This window comes from Phoca vitulina, unplaced genomic scaffold (genome assembly GCF_004348235.1).
Source record: "Phoca vitulina isolate PV1807 unplaced genomic scaffold, GSC_HSeal_1.0 scaffold23, whole genome shotgun sequence".
Taxonomy (NCBI): Eukaryota; Metazoa; Chordata; class Mammalia; order Carnivora; family Phocidae; genus Phoca; species Phoca vitulina.
The window spans coordinates 10,161,411-10,182,241 of NW_022589726.1; the positions used below are offsets into that span (position 1 = coordinate 10,161,411).

At 43.6% G+C, this 20,831-nt stretch overlaps 1 protein-coding gene across 1 annotated transcript in view; it reads left to right on the plus strand.

Annotated features, from left to right (window-relative positions):
- PPM1H (protein phosphatase, Mg2+/Mn2+ dependent 1H) overlaps window positions 1–20,831 on the plus strand; it is a 241,993-nt gene that overhangs the window by 158,204 nt on the left and 62,958 nt on the right. Inside the window, exons 5-6 of the mRNA XM_032420592.1 lie at window positions 189–273; window positions 16,529–16,647. Coding sequence (XP_032276483.1) covers window positions 189–273; window positions 16,529–16,647 — 204 coding nt within the window. The remainder of the gene's footprint in view (window positions 1–188; window positions 274–16,528; window positions 16,648–20,831) is intronic.

Below are 20,831 nucleotides of genomic sequence, written 5' to 3' on the forward strand. Positions count from 1 at the left end.
GAGCCTGATGCAGGGCTTGATCTCACAACCCTGAGATCACAACCTGAACCGAATCAAGAGTCAGACGCTTAACTGACTGAGCCACCCATGCACCCCTCATGTGTGCTCTGAACTGAGCTGTGGAATTGTCATAGAATTGAGGTACTTATGGGGTTGGCTACTGACAATACAATTTTTTACCATTTCAGGGCCATAATCATCAGAAATGGAGAAATCATCCCCATGTCTTCAGAATTTACCCCCGAGACTGAGCGCCAGCGACTTCAGTACCTGGTAAGAGTCACGTCGGTTTGGCAGAGCGCCGTGGCATCAGGGATGGTGTCGGAGCTGTTCTGGAGGAACGTGTTGCTATTGACATGGGAGCAGGCCCACGGCAGTCAAACGACATATGGTATTAACTCCCCCACACACACCTTCTGGATCACACATCCTGGCTCCGTGTGTGACGACACACTCCACCTCCGTGAATTTATTACTGTGGCTGTTTTTCTCCCATCTGTAACCAGTCGAAGACACGATGTGCTCTGTTGCTTTTAATGGTTTGGTATGTACAGTATGAAATGGGGTGTTGGATAACACAGTTACCTTTCTTCCTTGGCCTGCTACGCACTTGAACTCAAAATGGGGGCTCAGTCCTGAGGAGGACGGCAACCCCAAGATCCTGCTGACACCCCACCACTTCACATGCAGATAGGAAGTCTCAAGGGCCCTTTGGGAAAGATGCAGGTGTCAGATAATCTGTTTTTATTCTGAAAATAAGTTCTCCGTGTAGAGCACCCTCTTTGGAGTGAAATTATGAGTAGGCTATAGGAGGGCTATTTGGTTTTTCAGATCTTGAGCATTCTTGCTTCACCTTGAGATTTGAGTTTTCTGGAAAAGAGAAGGCACTTCCCTGTCCTCAAATTCCAGGGTTAGGACATTGGCTTCAGATCTCAGTTCAGTGACAGTGGCAATCATGCGAGGTTACTTTGGGCATCTTTGGGGACTGACAGCATGAATAGTAGTTCTATGGATGAAGTATTTTCTTGCCAACTGACTTTCTTTTTAGACAACGCAGCTGAAGTAGTGATCCTCTGCTCTTAGGAAGAAAATTGATCCAGGCTACTCAAAAAGGACTTTGCTCATGTCTTCGAATTTCACGTGTGTGAACAGTCCAGGTCTGATTACTTTGGCCAATTTAGGAAGTGGCTGTGCACTTTCCCTTAATTCCCTTGTCTGGTTAGTTTGTTTTACTTAATATCTAAGCTGTGTTGCTCTGGTACATAATGATAGTGGGAATCCAAACCCAATGTAAAAAGATTTTTTTCACTCTTTTACCAACTGTTGTTCTCTGACCTTTCTGTTGTTTTTTTCAAGCGAATAAACTTGTGGCCACTCCTGGGAAGGCCAGGCTTGAGAGCTCTCATTCTCTTTGGCAGTCTAGGCAGGGGGAAGGGATCCTGCAGCAGCCGCAGAAGATCCTCATTCCCGTCCCAACTCTGTGACTTGCGGGCTGGGTAACCTTGTGCAAGTCTCTTAACCTTTCCAGACCTCGGTTTGTCACTTACACAGTGGGAAGCTAGACTAGGGGTCACCAAGGACCTTCAGGCTGCGAGGTCCTTCCAAGTAGAGTTCATAACAGCTGCCCTCCTTGTCTGGCTCTCTCCAATCCATCTTCCACAAAGCCACCCAAGTGATCTGATCATGAACTGTGTCACTCCCCTGCCTAAAATCCTTTTGGCTCCTCATAGTGTACAGAATGCAGGCCACCCTCGGCAGACCCAGAATCATGGTCCCCATCCACCTCTCCTGCATCGTTTCTCTGCTGCCCCTACCAACGCCACCATGCATCTCAGGCTGTAGGCAGAGAACCACCTTCCTTTTCTGGGGCACACCTTGATCTTCCCGACCTGCATGCCTTTGGACATATGCTCTGCCTGGGTGGCCCTTCCCCAGGGAAACTGCTCTTCATGCTTTGAGACCCCAGCATAAACGTCACATCCCCTAGGAAGCATCCCCTCCCTCTCCCAGGGGTGGGTGGAAGTGCCCCACAGAAGTCTGTGGCATGGCTCTGAGCCGATGCTATTGTATTGCTGGTTGCCATCTCTCTTTCTCCTTCCCGACTGAGTCCCAGAGGGCAGGCTCCTTGCCTTAGTCACTTCATGTTGTACCCAGCACGGAGGACATACTGAATCGGGATTCGTTGACTCAGTGAAAGAAAGAACCAATACTTGTATTGACATCTGGATCATTACCACACAGTCCTCTCCCCTCCTCCTTCCCCTGAAACCTCTCACATCCCTTTGCCTTGCCATGCCTCGACTACACCCTGTCTTCATCACCTCCTTGCCCTTTCATGAAAACGGTGTCCTGTTTTCTTGCTCAAGCCAATGGGAAACAGCAGGTTGATTTTTTTTGCTTTGAAATAGTTTCACATTTTCATGTTACAAGAATGGTACAGAGAGTTCAAAATATTAACTTTTAAGGAGGGATGGGAATGCTGACATTTATCAGATTCCTAAGTATTGGTGGTATATTTTTCGATGGTTGCACTGAGATGTGTATTTCTTCTGATCTCAGCTTTGTCATGTAACTGTGTGATTTCAACAAGGCCCTTCACTGATCCCCAGCTTCATCACCAGTAACGGACATAGAAAGCCTTAGAAGACAAGTATAAAGATTAAGTGACCACTACATGCAGAATTCTTTTGTGCACAGAGTACTCATTTGATTATTGTTTGATGAATCAGTCTTGCCACTTCAAATCCTACTGGCCTGCAAACCACAATAATTCTTTTTCCTTATTTTTAATTTAAGAATCACTCCTTATGTTCCTAAGATTAATGTCTATTTTTGTGTCACTCTTAAACAATCAGTGTGTACACTCTTAGCCCACAGAACTGAGCCTAATTGCTGAATTTCTAAAAGGTAAGAAAGTTGTCCCCATTCTTTTTAATCCTTACTCCTAAATCATGTATGTTTCTCTGGTTTATAACTATTCTTCCCAGACAACAGGAGTGTAAATGACCAGAACATAAAATATCCTGGTTGTCCAACTTCCTATTCTGTCAGGAGTCTAGAAATGTATGCTTTGAATTGAACAAATCCAGTAATAGTCACATGATCTATGATGCAAATCTTTGTGGTGAAGGGTTTTTTTTTTTGAGTGAAATTTTGAGAGAATTAGGGAATTTATAGTATAAAATAACCTTGTGGTGAAGCCTTTGTGGTAAAGCATTTGAGAGAATTAGGAGGTTTATAGCATAAAGTGTTAAAAATAATATCAGTTATGAGAGGAAAACAGTAGTGTGATGACTTCTCTCAGCCCAGCCCAGCCCAGGCATGAGCTATGTGATCCCAAGTCCCTCACACAATGTCTCTGAATCTCTCCTAGGTGAAAATGTGTAGGAGACCTCCCTTGAGATACCCAGAACTGTAGGTTCGGAAATCAAAATGAAAAGTAATCCCATGGTAATATAAAATACAGTATATATCTTATAATTTTAAGTGCATCTAATCCTACCAGTTCATTTTGTTTGGAAGATCAGTTCCCTTGAACTAATTATGAAACACTTAAGTGCAATGGAGATTGTAGTATCCTTTACGTGATCTAAACGAGTTAGTACATCACTGGAAAGTTAACGATGTGTACTCCTCACTCTTAGGTCAAATTAAATTTTCTTTTTATGATGTGTGAAGAAACATTTTGATAGAATCATTAAAACTTCTAGGTCCCCAGAGACTTGACTTGAGCATGTGTCTGCAGTTTGATGTGTCGAAATGGTTAATGGTTTTCTTGGAGGTGGGGAAGATTCACAGTTCTCTGTACGTGAACCGTTTTGATCCACGTCGAAGAGGAATGTTCTCGGTTTGTACAGTCTGGACATTTGGGGATTACAGAACTGGAAGCAGATTACAAGATGATGGATGTGGCAGGCATGTTAATTTTGTTTGGTCTTGCATCCTGACCTCGGGAGGGCCCTTCATGCTGCTCTCCGGTAATGTGAACTTTGTTCCATAGATTCTTGGGCAGGGTGATTAATCAGGCAGGCTTGAGGGTTTGACGTGTTCACATGGAATGTGGCAGGTGTGTGATGAAGGGGTCAGGGGCTGTAAACTTGTGCCCCTGAGCCAGGGAGAGTTGCTGTCCTGCAGTCATGAGTAAGCCTCGCTCTTCTGTCGCTGTGCCTTTTTCTTTTTCTTTTTAATGTTTCCAGGATGATTGAAATGAAATATTTAAGGAGGTCCACCAAGCTAAATGGAATGTTTGGATGGAGTCAGGGCGCAGATAGGAGGGAAAGCAGTCTGGTCGTGGTTGTGTCTCGGCGGAATTTACTGCTTTGATGGCATGGCCTCCAGCAAACCACCCCCACCTTTGCTTCAGGTGACAGCCAGAAATGGATCTCCCTCAGGGGGACCTCCGCAGCCCCGAGGTGTCAGAGTGATGGCTTCCCCTCCATTCTGCCTAGACACATTTATAAACTCTGATTTGATTACATTAAGATGTGCTGGTATCATCAAACCTTCAAATAATGCACTTCTGTCCTTGTAGATAATCCAAGTCTGCAGCTGTTTTTCATCAAGGGCAATGTACAGAAGAGATGAAAGTGGGTTTCAAATACTCATTTGATACGTACAAGTGCAACGTTAGCTGAGGTGATTTCTTGCGGTGTCCTTGGAACTACCCCCCTCCCCCAGCCTTCCCCGCCAAGTCTGATTCTGTTTGCGTGCTGTTGCCCTGGTGCTGGGTTTGGAAAGGTTTCAAGGTGGACAGTGTTGTGCCTCTTGGCTTTTTGGGATTTTTCATGCTCAAGAGTGATCCCCCGAAAGTATATTCCTTAACTCCAAACCTGCTTTTAAAACAGGATACTATAATTTGGGAGGGTCAAGTGTGCTAGTGAGTAAAAGTGACTGACCCACCACCCCCATGTCCCATTTAGTCTTGAGCGCAGGTTCAGCCCAGGAGGCCTTTAGTCATAGGGCGGCAACTTCACCGCCACTCTGCTTTGCTTGATGACTGAGTCATGGAAAAATCTCCAATCCGACCTCTTTTTATCTTCCCCTTTAACCCTTTCTTGCAAAACTGCGTGTGAGTTTCAGAATTTCTAATGAAAATACAGCAGGTAAAAAATGGTTGGCCTTTTTCATATGTACTATAGGTTCAGTTGATCACCCAGGTGTCACAGAGAAGCCAGGAGAGTTTTAGAGCCCAAAAATGGCACCGCCCAGAGTTTTAGAGGCAGAGCTTCTATTTGGTGGCCCTGGGAGCGCTGCTTGCTTCAGGAAAGACTGAAGACATTAGCCCTTGTAAATGAACCTCACCACTTCCAGAGCCTTGATTTTTTTTTTTTTTTTTTTTTAAGATTTTATTTATTTATTTGAGAGAGAGAGCACAAGCAGGGGGAGGGGCAGAGGGAGAAGCAGGCTTCCCACTGAGCAGGGAGCCCAATGCGGGGCTCGATCCCAGGACCCCGGGATCATGACCTGAGCTGAAGGCAGACGCCCAACCGACTGAGCCACCCAAGCACCCCCAGAGCCTTGATTTTGAAAATGAATGTAAATGAATGTTTTGTTTATTTCAGGTTGGGAGGAGTCAGAGGCTTGATGTTGAGGTATTCTTAACCCACTGCGCAGACCTAAGAAAAGGAATTCCACACAGCTAAACAAAATAATCACGAGAATGTATCCCTAACTACTTTTATTCTTAAAAAAGAACTGTCTTTCTGCATAGTTGCTACACACATAGAATCTTTAGACTCTCTAAAACCCCTGTCCTTTGCAACATTCTGAAGAAAAAGTTGGGCACATAAAGCCAGAGCCATCTGTCCATAGGGTCCCTTAAAAGTTGATCTGAGTGTAAAGAAGCAAGATAGTGTCGTGCATCCTTTAAAAATGTCAAAATATGATCTGAAAGAGGTAGCCAGCATTCACTGAGGTTTACCAGGACAAAAGTTAGTTGTGTATAAGAAGTTTTCTCTGCTCCAGTTGCTCCATCGGTGAAATCGGGTAATTACAGGACCCTCCCATGACTGGTATGAGGACTAATGAGTTAATATTTATAGTGTGCTTACAACAGTGCCTAGATCAGAGACAAAATAAAATCTCTTCGTTTCACATCTGACTGTATATGAAGAACTTTTGTATGGCCATCCTGCCTTTGGGACTACTTCTGTGGCCTTTTATAAAATTTATAAATTCCGTTTACATATGCAAAGGGATTGAAGATATGCAGGCACATTCTTTTTGCTGACATGAGTTGTTCTCTCTTCAGATGAATTCCTTTCCCAGATTTTTACTTGGGAGGAAAAAAGCATTAAGCATATGAATATGGAAACTTTATATGTTTTATGTAAATGAATACTTTTTACCCCTTATTCTATACATTAAACTGTTGTAGAGTTGACAAATCTAGGCAATTTTGTTTAATATATCCATTTGCATACCAGTTTCCATGTGGCTCCTTTAGCGTAAGCTATAAATTATACAACTTTAGAGTTATTTTAGGGGCATGCTTTTCTCTGGTTCATCAGTACAGTCCCATGTAGAAATTTAAATGCGAATCTTTCTTGACATCCATGTAGCCAGGCGGAATTTTATCAATATTCAATTTCATAATGGCTTATATATACGTAAGCTTGGTTCTTGTTACTTTGAGATTTTTTTTTTTTAACAATTTTATTTATTTGACAGACAGCGAGAGGGAACACAAGCAGGGGGAGTGGGAGAGGGAGAAGCAGGCTGTCTGCCGAGCAGGGAGCCCAACGCGGGGCTCGATCCCAGGACCCCGGGATCATGACCTGAGCCGAAGGCAGATGCTTAATGACTGAGCCACCCAGGCGCCCCTACTTTGAGATTTTTAAGGATAAACTAAGACAGAGAATTCTTTATGAAAGACTCCAACACATACATATTTAGATCTCAGCCATTTAACATTTTCCCTTCATTTTGGTTTAACCCAAACCAAAATATTCTATTTCTGCACTGTAAATCAGGCAGCCAGCCTTGGCTCTGGAAGAGCCGTCTCATTTGACCATTAGCATGACCATCAGTGTGGCTTGGCTGATGTTATTAATTTCATTTCATGCGTGACCTTAGACTTTCTATCATGGTAAATCATCTTGAAATGTAAGGCTTCCAATCCTCCCCTCATATAATCTGACAAGGTTTTTCTCTTCCTAAGGGCAAGAAAGAGGAGAGATTACTCAATTTTTTTTTTTTTTAAGATATGTGTTAAACCCTAAAAATCCTCATCTTAATAGCTTCCTTTCAAATACTGAGAGGTCTGAACGTTTAAAAAATTAGCTCCTATAAAAGTTTTTTAGTAAGAGGACTTCGCCAACTCTTTCCTGTTATGGAATCTGCCCTCTCATTGAACACATGAGTATTTTTACTTTCCATATTCTGCTGATGGGAGTGGAAATTGGAACGACGACTTTGAAAAAGAGTCTGACCCAGCAGTTCTACTCTGAGGTATGCACCTACCCGGTGTGTGCACAAAAGTTCACCAAAGCCTAGAATGTGCACAGCGGCGTGGGGTGTAATAGCCCAGACTGGAAACTGTCCACATGTCCCCAGAAAGTGGAATGCGTATGACAGTTGTCAGTCAGAGTCACAGGCTGGAATGCCTTGCAGTACTGAGGATGAACACGTTTTACCTACATGCAACAGCGTGGATGAATCACACAGCCTTAGCACAGCACCGGGGCAGCTTACAGGATTCCGTAGGACGTGGACAAAGAGGCAAAACCACCCCCCAGGTTGGGATAGTGCTTCCACTGGGAGAGCAATGGTTGGATGGGCTCCTGACCCCCGGTGCTGCTGCCAGTATGTTGTTTCTTGAACTAGATGCCAATTACATGAGTGTGTCCAATCTGTGAAAATACATGGACCCATACACGTATGATACAGTAACTTTACTGGGTATATATTATACTTGGTCGAAAAGTTTTTTTTACAAAAAATACTTTCACTTTATTTAACTGGTTATTACCTTTGCAGGAGGGGCCTTCTCGGGCTCTGCAGGAGCCCACGGTGAAGCGGCTAGACAGGTCCCCCAGAAAGGCACCCTTCTGCCCCCTCTCTGCTCTCTCCTAAGAGCAGCGCCGAAGGCCCCTCTACTCACCATGCCGCTTCGCACTTCCTCGCCTCTCCTCTTGCTGCTCTGGCCCCAGAGGCCTTCCGTGACCAGCTTTTCAGATGCTTTTCAGATTCCCTCTCACCCACTCAGTGAGTACCCCACTCTTTATCCCTTAGACCCTGGGGATATCTCCATTTCCACCCATAAACCTTCCTCCGTCTCCCCCACTTGGACATGAACTCTGAATAAAGGGACCTCTTTTTTTTTGTTGTTGTTGTTGTTGTTCTTTGAATCCCTGGCCCCTGATACATGATACATGCAGGAGCTCATGTGTTAGTCGCATGCATTCCTTTGCATGGATACCCCCAAACCTGGGATAATCCTCTCGTTAGCTGGCACTACTCCCTGGCAAGGTGACCACGAGACAGCAGAAGGAAATTTTATTAAAAGGAGTTAGCATTTTGTGTTTCCCAGCAGGCAGTTTTGAGTAACCTCAGGACCCACTGTGTCAGCGTCTGCAGGAAGCCTGGTGCTCGGTCTCCTCCCGTCACCATTCCATACATATCACTCTCTAGGGTGGGTTCCGCTTCCACTCCCCGTGTTCACCCTGCCTTGCCAAGGTGCGTAAAGCTCTCCCGCAGCCTGGGAGGGTGGAGCTTGGATCCATGTACTCTGGAGTGAGACAGACCTGGGTTCAGGTTACTCATCACTCTGCTCTAATGAGAGGCTTCCTGGAAGGTTCTAGAAGACATCTCTTCTTCAGGCTTGTCCCCTCCTGTTATGGCTGAATCCCTCTGTAACTCAGAGATTCTCACTGGGATGGGGTGGTTGTGTTTCTTCACTGCAAATGCTTACATCTGTCCATCCCCTTGCAGCAAGTTTCTGCCCGGGACTAGAGAGGAAAGCAGCCAGAATACTTCTGATCCTCCTTCCCCATCTCTGGTGTCCTGCCGCTTCTTGGCACAGCAGGTTACTCTAGCATCATTTCCCTAGATGAGCTGTCCGTCTTGTCCTTGGCCAAACGTAACTGTGTCTGGAAGTTCATTCTCATTAGCTGTCCAGACTCTAAGTGGCAAGGATAGGTCCTACCCTCCTTCTAGCAGATGTGCACTCTCCAGACTCCTTAAAATACTCCTGGCAACCTGTCTTTGGTTCTGTCGGGGCTGTGGTTACCAAGCTTTCTTCCAGGGGTCATTTGTGGAAACACATGAACTCCAGTGTACTTCCATCCTTCCCCTCAGTTCGGAGCATTCTGTTATGCTTCCTTGTGGGAAAGCCTCAAATTTTAGGATCAAAATAGAGGTACAAAACGTGGTCCATTTTTTTTCTTTACATGGAGCAGGCCAGCACACTTTAAATCGATTTTAAATATTTAAATACGTTTCTGGGTTTCTAGTCGGCAAACTTATTAAGTAGAGAAGAGACATGACATTATTTGGATATTCTTAGGAATGTGAAATATCATGAGGTTTTAAATGCATAACTGTACCCACACACATGTGGTTTTCTAGGAAGGTAGCTATCAAATTATAAAAAGTTAACTAAGTCCAAAATACAGTAATATGTGTCCAAGATTGTTTTTATGTGCCGTGGGACCTGAGTTTTAACTTTTTCAAAAAATTGAAAGCTGTATTGTATTATTTTATAAAGTTGAATTACCAAATGTAATTGTGTAAAGCAGGTCAGAATGTCTTGTATTCGAGTCTTTACTGTGTTAGGTGCTATGCTAGGTCCTGGCATATATAGCTAAGGTTTAAAAATAATGAACATATTTAAGGGTGGCTGATATTACTTGCATCACCGTGCACATGTTTTAACATACATATGCCCAAATATCATCATCATAGAGAAAGAGCTAAAATATATCCAGCATGTCAGAAAAACAAGGAATGTTTAGGAGAGTGTCCACAATTTTTGTATTATAGGGATCTTAATGTGTTCTTGCTCTCCTGTCCTCGATTTTTATCCCATTAAGGCCCACATTTTTAATAGGCCAGCATCCCTATGAAATGTGCCTTGGGAAAGGACAGTAGTCTTCTATACCTATTTATGAACTGCCCAGATATGAGTAGTAGAGTAAAACATTCCAAAATCATCCAAGAATCTTGTAAGTTTGGAGTCAAGGTATTATTGGATTTTATTGCTGAGAGGAACCTAACAAGTTCTTACACCCACATTTTATAGTCTTTACACTTTGGGTATGTTGCTTACATTGAATTCAAAGTAAAATAACTTTTGAGGCTCAAGATTTCAGAACGCTGACATGAGTGATGCTTCTGATGGGACAGGCCAGCTCTAACAAAGTAACACTAACCAATCGTGTTACTTGAATGCTGCACAGCCTCTGAGAAGTTGTTTCTGAGTTGCCTAGTTGTGGTCCACTCTGCTTCTGAGAATAGAATGTCTCTGTGCTGGCCTGTTGGGAAGCAGTGGGCTTCAGCCTGAATTTGAGCCTGGTTGGTCCTTCCCAGTGACGTTAGATTTCCCTCAAATTATTGGAATAACAAGGGGCAGTGAAGCTCCTCTCAACAATTTTCTAAAACCTACTTTAAAAACTGGGTTCTCTTATTGGGACTACATCAAAATAGAAAAGCTGCACAGTGAAGGAAACAGTCAACAAAACGAAAAGGCACACTACAGAATGGGAGAAGATATTTGCAAATGACGTATCCAATAAAGGGTTAGTATCCAAAATATATAAAGAACTTCTATAACTCAACACCCAAAAAATAAATAATCCAATTTAAAAATGGGCAGAAGACATGAACAGGCATTTTCTCCAAAGAAGACATATAGATCACCAATAAACAAATGAAAAGATGCTCAACATCACTCATCATCAGGGAAATGCAAATCAAAACTACAATGACATATCACCTCACACCTGTCAGAATGACTAAAATCAACAACACAAGGAACAACAAGTGTTGGTGAGGATGTAGAGAAAAAGGAACCCTTGTGCACTGTTGGTGGGAATGCTGACTGGTGCAGCTACTATGGAAAATAGTATGGAAGTTCCTCAAAAAGTTAAAAATAGAAATACCCTATGATCCAGTAATTTCACTACTGGGTATTTATCCAAAGAATACAAGAACACTAATTTAGAGGAATACATGCACCTCTATGTTTGTAGCAGCATTATATGTAATAGCCAAGTTATGGAAGCAGCCCAAGTATGCATCAATAGATGAATGGATAAAGAAGATGTGATATACACACAAACATTCAGCCATAAAAAAGAATGAAATCTTGCCATTTTCAATGACATGGATGAAGTAGGAAATATTATGCTAAGAATTTAAACACATGAGCAAAGGAAAAAGAGAGACAAACTAAGAAACAGACACTTGACTACAGAGAACAAACTGATGGTTACCAGAGGGGAGGTGGGTAGGGGAATTAAGGAGTGCACTTGTGATGAGCACTGAGTAATGTGTAGAATTGTTGAATCACTGTATTGTGCACCTGAAACTAATGTAACACTGTAAGTTAACAATACTGGAATTGAAACAAAAACTTTATTAAAAATAAAAATAAAAAGTGATTTTTAGTTTGTTTTTTTTTTTCAAACAGTCATCCATGTTCAATAGTAGAAATAGTTATAAATACAGGTAAGTTAAAAAGAAAACCATCAGAAAGCATTTTACATTTAGATGACTGAGTGTATGTACTTATACAAACCATATACATAGAAGACTATGTTACGGACTGAGTGTTTGTGCCACTATTGCCCCTAAAACTTATGTTGAAGCCCTACCCCCTGGAGTGCTAAATTTGGAGGTAGGACCTTTACAGAAGGAATTAAGATTAAATGAGATCAAAAGAGTAGGGCTTTCATCAGATAGGATTAATGTACTAAGAAGAGACCCCAGAGATCTCGATTTCTCTCCCGCGAGAGACAGAGGAAAGCCTGCGTGAGGTGCAGTAAGGTAGTCTGCCAGCCAAGCAGCAAATCCACTGGCACCTTGATCTTGGACTTCCCAGCCTCCAGAACTGTGAGACATAGTGTTCAAACCCCCAGCCTGTGGTATTTCAGTATAACAGCCCACCTAACTAAGACGAGATACGAAAACTTTCATGAGTACCGCAGAAAAAGATCTACACAAATGAGCAGAAGTATGTTTTCCTCTGAAAACCTACGGGTGTGTGTCCCATTATGTTATAGCATCTCATTTTTTATGAATCAACCACCTATTTGCTCTACTGTACTTAGTTCTTGAGTTGTTTTTTCTTTAACACCAGTAACTCCCATCTGGTCTGACAAATATAACAATAGTGAGTATTGAGATGGCTGGTAAGAAGGGAGGCTACAATTAGGATATGGATGGTGATTTTTAAAAAATAGTACAAACATGTCCTAGGTACACAAGGAATACAGGTGAATTCTATGGTGGGCCTAATTGTGACAGAAAATATGTCCTGCATTATGTGAAATGTGCCATGGCAGTTAGTAAGAGAAGAAGAAAAATAACCATAAAGGTGGAGAAATCTAAGGGTGTGACATCAGTATCAGTGGAAGATGAATCTTACAGTATTTCTACAGAGCTAAGGCACTTTTTTTTTTTTTTTTTCACCTTTTGACCTATCTGAAGGTGGGATATTTTGCAACCGATGGGTGCTGTCAGCCTAGTGTCAGGCATGACGAGGATGTCCTCTCCTGGGCATGTATGGACATCAAAAGAGCAGCCCCAGACTTGCAGAGTGGGCGTCCAGCAGCTTAGAAGAAAACCCTGCAGACAAAAATGAAGCCCTCCTAAGCCTCCTTGGATTCTCCTGGTTGTGCAGAGGGGCTTGGAGGTGTGAACCTGACTTGTTGAGCCACATTCCTGAAGTGGGAGTTAGAAGTAAGCCGACTGGAGAGAATTGCAGAGCTGACTTAAGAACTTTGCACCCCTGGTTCCGAGGCTTGTAGTTCTTCGGTGGATTATTTAAGAAACACTGCCTCACCAGTGCTCCAAGGAAACACGGGCTGCTGGTGTGTGGAAAATCACGAACATTAGTGACTCAGCGTTGAAAACCGATGAGCAGTTGGATTCTAAACGTGAAAACGTTTTTGGAAAACCTTAGCCGATATACTTCACCTATATATTCTTCTTAAATATACCCCAGATTGATATATAAAAATTTGTCTAAGTCCAAAGGAGCTCTTTCAAAAAGAATAAAATAAAAATTCAAAATGGCAAGAAAGTACTGTACATAGTGTAATTGGCAACTTCTTCCCCTTTCTTAGGGGTAAGAAAATAATAGCTCCTCTAATAAAGGGCATCTTAGAGTGGGTGAAACACAGTAGCCTGTTGTTATAATGGGAGACAGCAAGCAGTTTGAACCCCTGAAATCCTCTGCATGTGAAGGGGCTCCAGATGTCACAGGAACGCGGGATTTAAGGTCCCTCTGAGCCTGCTCATCCTCACAGGGAGAGGTGAGGTGGCCCATGCAGAGAGCAAGCTGCTCAGGAGTCCCTAGGGGCTTTGCAGACGTCTGCCTCAGCAGATCTTCCCTTACCACTGCCCAGGCAAATGTGTACCAGCAGAAAGGGTGTGAGGGCACCCGGTTCAAGCACCATCAAAGGGCCACTCAGCCTCCTGGTAAGGGGGCCAAGTACCTGGAATGCTGCACACTGACCCCTCTTGGTCACTTGAGTCTGTGAAGAAATGTACTTAGAAATGGCCTTTGGATCCTAACCTGCTTGTTAATAATATATATGTGTGGCATTTACCTGTATTGATATACACACATGCACTTGTATGTACGTATATGTCTTATATATGGATCTGTGTATGTCTGACACCACTTACAGAAGCTCATACACACACACTCACTGACATACATTGTTTGATAACCTGCTTTTTGCAGATACATCTACTCTTTCCATGTCATTACATATTCTCTGTAGTGTCAGTATAAATGATACCATAGAATTCTTCTGGATGGATTTTTCCTCATTTATTTAATCCCTCGTATTATTAAAGGATTTCTTCTAGCTACTTGAGGAACATCCTTATGGCCAAGCTGTGTGCAGACCTGTAATTTTTTGTTAACTGATCCTCATGGGTACCTACTAGCGATTCAGACTTTGCATGGTCCAGGAGCAACAGGACCACAGGCCTTTTGCCTGCTTTCTGTTTTTTATAAATGTGTGTGCAGGTTAAAGGGTTAGAATGGGGGTTATGGACATAGTATTAAGCTCAGTCTCTGAAACCACCCAGCCCTGGCTCATCACCTTGGGCGAGGTGTCTTTTAAGTTCTCTGGATCTTCGTCTCCTCATTTGTAACTTGAGTCTTTGACACGTGCTTTGTAGGACTGTTGATGTAGTAACAAGCATATCGAGGGCCTGTTATCTGGTAGCCCCTAAGTCAGTGTTCGAACAGCTTGGGGGGCTGGGGTAGGGAGAAAAATGTCATGCTGATGGGGTCCCATGGTCCTAGGGGATGATGCGGGGTGCACAGTAGATGCTGCCGTTCATTGACAACTGATGCCTCTGCTCCTTCAATCCGGACAGCTGGCCTCCTGGTGGAGCTCCTGCAGCTGCACAGGGCCCTGTACGTGGTCCAGTGCTCTGCTCTTGCTGTCTAGAAATCCTTAATCTTGAACAGAGGCTCCATATTTCCATGCTGCACTGGGCCCCGCAGATTCTGTAGCCAGTTCCCCCTCGTAAGGTTGTTGGCAGCGTGACATGAGAGCTCACAAAGCACATGTCGTAGTTAGGGTGTAATAGGGCTCAGTAATCATTAGATGGATACAGTAATTTTTTTTATGAGCAGAGATACCTATGATAAGTGCATTCATTTAATTATTAAACATGTGAGATAAATACACAATTAATCTAGGAGAGATTAAGAAACTGTGGCTCCAGAAGCTTAATCACCGACTAAAATCACACAGCTTATAAATGCAGAACTTGGATTCAAACCCAAGTCTGTCTCATCCAAAGCCCACACCACTGACCTGCCCTATGAAGTATTAGCTTCCCTCCCTCCGTCCCTCCCTCCCTCCCTTCCTTTCCTTTCCTCTTCCTTCCTTCCTTCTTTCCTTTCTTTCCTTCTTTCTTTCTTCCTTCCTTTCTTTCCTTCTTCCTTCCTTCCTTCCTTCCTTCCTAGGGAACCTCTCCGTCAAACTCAGTGTTTAAGTGTTCTTGATATTCATCAGCAGCCCAACCCTTATCCCCAGCAGAGGTTTAAGAGCCCCTCAAAGATGATCTAGAATTCTGCCAGACCTGGAAACTTTGGGGGCTACAGCAGAGAGTAAAGACGCTTCCTCTTTTCAGTACTATCCTGCCATGTCTCCAAGCCTGCTCAGAACTCCGTTACCTGGCCCAACCTAGCCAGGTGAACACCACCAGAACCTGGTGACAGTTCAGCTTGCTTCCTTTGATTCCTGATAGGCTTAGCTTAGGATGACCAATGTCCAACTGAACCTCCAAACCGCCATGAGAATCAGCAGGAGATCTGCTTGTGTCAGGTCCTGGGAAAGAGGGTGTGGGAGATGCCTATTTCCAGTAGACTGAAGACATGGCCATCTGTCCTGTGGCAGGGATCCCTTGCTTTCCTACAGTGCCAGGTCATGATTTGTTCTGCCCACTCTTCCCTGCCAGAGAGAGAGAGAGAGAGTGAGAGAGTGAGGGGAGGGAGGGAGGAAGAGAAAGGATCCATTCCACCACGCTGCTAATAAGCAGGCATACAGCATGGTGTGGGGAGGCTTCAATGCAAGTTTGCTTATGGTGTGTGGCCTTCGAGCAGGGAAGTTAATACTTGAGCATTTCATCTCTTGGATAGCCGGATTTGAATTTCGAACGTGACAATGAGACTGTTTGTTGTTTCAAAGCAATTCCCTAAGTGGCTGTTTGCTCAAGACTTTTGTAGTGTGAACAGAGATTTGGGGGAGGGGAAGAAGCCATCTGCTCTGGAATAGTCTTCCAATTACATGATCAAATTACTGCAGAGCAAAATGGAAGGAGTCCAACAGAAAGTTCCCGTCTGGTGTATCCAGCCCCAACCTGCTCTCTGGGGCCATTGTGTCCATGTGGAGATTCACATGCAGGTTTCAAAGGCAAGGCCATGATCGCCAAGAGTGTGAGTAGGAGAACAGAGAGAGCCAAAGAGGAGAGTCAGGGTGAGCTTTCTTGCTGCATCAACATGCCGCTCGGGAAAATGAAACAGTCATGGATTTGAATTAAAAAGTGAACTTTTGGAGAAACGCAGTTTCTTTTTCTTTTGACTTTAGTGATCCGTGTCTCTGATTACAGTTTATCACATGAAATGAAATAGTTACATCCCTTTATAAATTCAGTTGGTGATTTTTATTTGCTGATAACTCTCTTTGTAGATTTGTAAATCTGTTTATTTCCCTTAAAATAGAACAATTTTCTTGTTTTTGAAATACGGACTGTCTTGATTTGCAAAACATTATTGAGTCTTATTTTTTCTTCTAAATATGTGTGTGTGTGGTTTTTTTTTCCTTTCTTTTGCTATTAGGCATTCATGCAGCCTCACTTGCTGGGAAATGAGTTCACACATTTGGAGTTTCCAAGGAGAGTACAGAGAAAGGAACTTGGAAAGAAGATGCTCTACAGGGACTTTAATATGACAGGCTGGTAAGAACATGCCTCCCTCTGCCTCAGCACCACCACAGTATGTGTGAGGGAAGCGTCACCACCGTAAAAAGCCATTTACGCCGTTCGGATCAGGTGGTACAGCCAGAGACTTGGTTGGTGGTGAAGGAATAGGGGCCGTGCCCGCTTCTGCGGTTTGTTCCTCGGCACCAGTCCTCAGATCACAGTGTCGGTTGGCCTCGGTGCTTCTCTGAGGCCCTCCCCAGGGACATGAGACCTGACGAAGCTGACATAAATCCTCACTTCAGATGAGCAAGCATTTTTGAGGCTTTTAAAACACATTTAAGTTGGTCAGCAGCTCAAAGAAATGGGCTAACAGTTTATTGAGCCAGATGGGTGTGGATGTGAATCTTAACTCTGATCTTTCTAAATAGACAAAGTTGGATAAACTGCAGAACCCCTATGAGCCTGATTTTCCAAGAATAAAGTGGAAAATATATGCTCTTTGAGAGGTTGTTGTAAGGACTAGAGGTAATGAGCCATCTTCGTTATTTTTTCACATTCATTTCGAGAGAAGAATCTCGGCCGGGGTTGTCTCACTCCCACGGCACACCTTTGTAAGCACCACGTTCATTTCTGTGGTGGATCAGCGGCTAACACGGACTAAGACCTCTGTTTCATCCATATGAGAAATAGATACGAGGTAAAGTACATCTGCGTCATAGGACTGACGTAAGGACTAAATGAGAGCGTGCAGGGCCTGGCACATGGAAGTACGAGTGAAAGTTTGCTGTTAGCCCCGAGGTACTGAGCCCTGAGCGTCCTTCCAGTCTGGAGGAAAGTAGGAGGATGAGACAGTGGACTCTTTACTTGACATATCTCCAGCTTAGGCAAAGAAGTAGTTTCATTATCTCTTCTTCATTGACCAAAATAGCTCTAACAGATGGCCATAGCCCAAATTCTCGTGGTAGTGACTTCTAGGCTGGGAATATACTCCTAGGGAACAGTTGAGCTACCTAGGGAAGATAAGGGGCTGATCTGAGGCACTTCCGGTTGTCCTTTACCATCTAAAAGAAAAGATTTTCACCACTATCCACTCTTCTTCTAGTGCAGGGTCAGCAAACTATGGCCCCAAAGCCAAATTCCACCCACGGCCCCTTTCTGTAAGTAATTGTTTTTAGTACCGCCACATTCATTTGTATACATTTGATCTTTGGCTACCCTCACTCTACAACAAGGTGGTTGAGTAGTTGGAACAGAGACTGTATGATCCACAAAGCCTACAATACTTACCCCTGTTCTAAAACACGAGTGGATTTGGCAGAAAAGGCTCACCCTATTTGCAGCTCTGAGGTTCTGGAGTTTTGGGGCCCCAGAATCATTACTCTTACCTGACTTGGTTTTCTTTGTAAGTTCATTTTTATTGAATCAGCAAAATCAGCACTTGTCACAGAAAAATTTAAGGTGAGGGCTACTCTAGTTGGAAAAGCGTGGTGGGGTTTAGTCTAGGTTTTGCAGAGTTTAGAACAATGGAAGGAAAGGTGTCTAGGTCAGGAATCCCCATGATTGCAAACGAATAAACAAAAGGAGTGGATCTGAGAGACAGAAAGATGGCCAAAAAGAAAGAGAGCATCTCTGGGAAATCACACTGAGTTGTGGTATCAAGGGAACATAATTGAGGATAAGGGAAGGAAGGCAGGCAGAGAAATACATTTACTGTGGGAGGCTGTGGGTTGTGCTGGTGTGTTCTGAGGAGGATGAATGATGAGAGCAATGTTCTAGGAAGGCAGTCCTAAGAAGTTTGAAGGAGAATGATGAGAGAAAACAGATTTAGGTAGCCAGAAGAAAACCAGCATAGAAATATGTATGTGAAGGGGCACCTGGGTGGCTCAGTGGGTTAAGCATCTGACTCTTGATTTCAGCTCAGGTCATGATCTCAGGGTCCTGGGATTGAGCCCCACATGGGGCTCCATGCTCAGTGGGGATTCTGCTTCTCTCCCTCTGCCCCTCCCCCCGCTCACGCGTGCTCGCTCTCTCATGAGATCATGACCTGAGCCCAAGGCAGAGGCTTAACTGACTCAGCGACCCAGCGCCCCAAAATAGATCAATCTTTTAAAAAAGAAAGAAAGAAAGAAAGAAGAAAAAAAGAAAAAGAAAGGAACGAAGAAAGAAAAGAAAGAAATACGTATGTGAAGTCTCTGGAGCCAAATAGAGGGAAGGAAGCAGAAAACGGAGAAGGAAGGAAATGAACAAGAACCTAGATGATTTAGTCCAGAGATAAATGTAAGGGGAAAGTCATTAATTACTCCAATTACCTGTTGAAATAGGTCTTTTCAGCTAGCCTATCATCCCCCAGGAGGGGGGCACTCCCTCCCCTGGTGCCTGACACCCAGTGAATGGCCAGGGATTATTTATTGGACGAAAGGAAGGAAAGGGTGTGATTGATTGCAGTTGAGAGGGCGGGCAGTTGTGGATGGCGGATGGGAAGGGTGGGAATAAGGAGCTTGCTTGCATCTGAGATAAGTTAAGCTTGAGGCAAGGCCGTCTGTGTGTTCTTTCTATGCCAGAAGGCCAATTAGATTTATGCAGTCAGAACACACTTGGTAAACAAATGGCTAAAGATTACCCCCATTTTATAATTTTTAAAATGTAGATAAGTTCAGGGACTAGATTACATCCAACTTTATACATACACACGCAGTCTCCTGCTGTCTCTCTTACACACAAACACACACACATACATACACACGCAGTGTCCTCTCTCTCTTACACACACACACATACACATACACACATACATACACACGCAGTCTCCTGCTCTCTCTTACACACACACACACACACACATCCATACACACGCAGTCTCCTGCTCTCTGTCTTACTTACACACACACACACACACACACACACACACACACACACACACACTGTGTTATCATGATCCTAAGAAAATAAGCAGTCCATAAATAAGCTGTATTTAATGTATGGAACTCCACAGAAGGTACCGAGTGATTGAGGAGCCAAGCCTGAGAATGGCTTCAGTCAGACATAATTTGCTGCTTTGTTTAAGCATGGTTCCCCACGCGGCCATTGGCTCCAGCTTTGGCTCTGAGCAGAGATTTATGTATATCTTTGTGTATTTCCTACCTGTTCTTTTGACTTGAAATTGACACTTAAGAAAAAGGAGAGCTCTTTATATCTTTGTTGAAGTAAGTGGGGAAGTTTAGAACCAGGTTAGACCACTGCCCTTGTAAACTCCCTCCCTCAACCTTAATGAATTCCTTTTTTAATCGTTTTAACCTCTCATGAGAAACCTCAGATCTGGCAGTTACCTTTTAGACTTAAAAAAAAAAAAAAAAAAAGGGATCACATTTTGCTGCCTTTCTGAGTTGTCTATAGAAAGAGAAGAGCTGGCAAATCAATTCTATAGAAAGGGAGATGAAGGTCTGTGGCTCTTTTCCCACAAACGCCTTAAATTACTACCCAGTGGTTCAAATTGGTTGAAGGTGGTCTGGTGAGTATTTGGTATGTGTCACGCTCGAGGACACAGGTTCCTGTCATGTCCCTTTATGTTTTGGGGCTTCAGAATTAGCCTCGGCCTGTGAACTTGTTTTTCCGAAACCCTTCTACAAATCAAGGGTTCACGTAATTCAAAGCCCTTTAATCCTTGTAGTAAATACCTACTTGTGGTGGAAATGTTTATCTCCCCCCATGGGCCCCCCACGAATCATGACAGCAGTGGGCCTACCTGACAGTTATGGGAAGAGCTAAGGGCCAGACCCTACAATGAGAGCTTTAGGTGATTCCTCATAGATAACAGTCCTATGAACTAGATATGTTTCACAGATGAGGAAACTGAGGCAGAGAGGCTATGTTTCAGGGTTGCATAACTAGTAAGATGGGAGAAGCTGGGATGTGAACCCAGAAAGCATTACTTGAGGGTACACACTGTTTACTGTGCCGAACTGCCCAATGCTGAAGGACTCCTCCTTCTTGTTCCCATTTTGCAGTTGAGCAGATGGAGACTCCGAGGGATTAGGTGGTTTGCTCAGCTTCTGCCAGTGCAAGTGTCAGAACAAGGACTAGATCCCAGGTCTCTGACTCCTAGAGCTCTTTCTGATACAATGCCAACAGTCTGTTTTTCTTCAGGGTGAGAGTAGACCTAATTACTCAGTTTTGAGCTGTGACATAAAGTTAAGCAGGGGGACCCCTATCCACCAGGATTA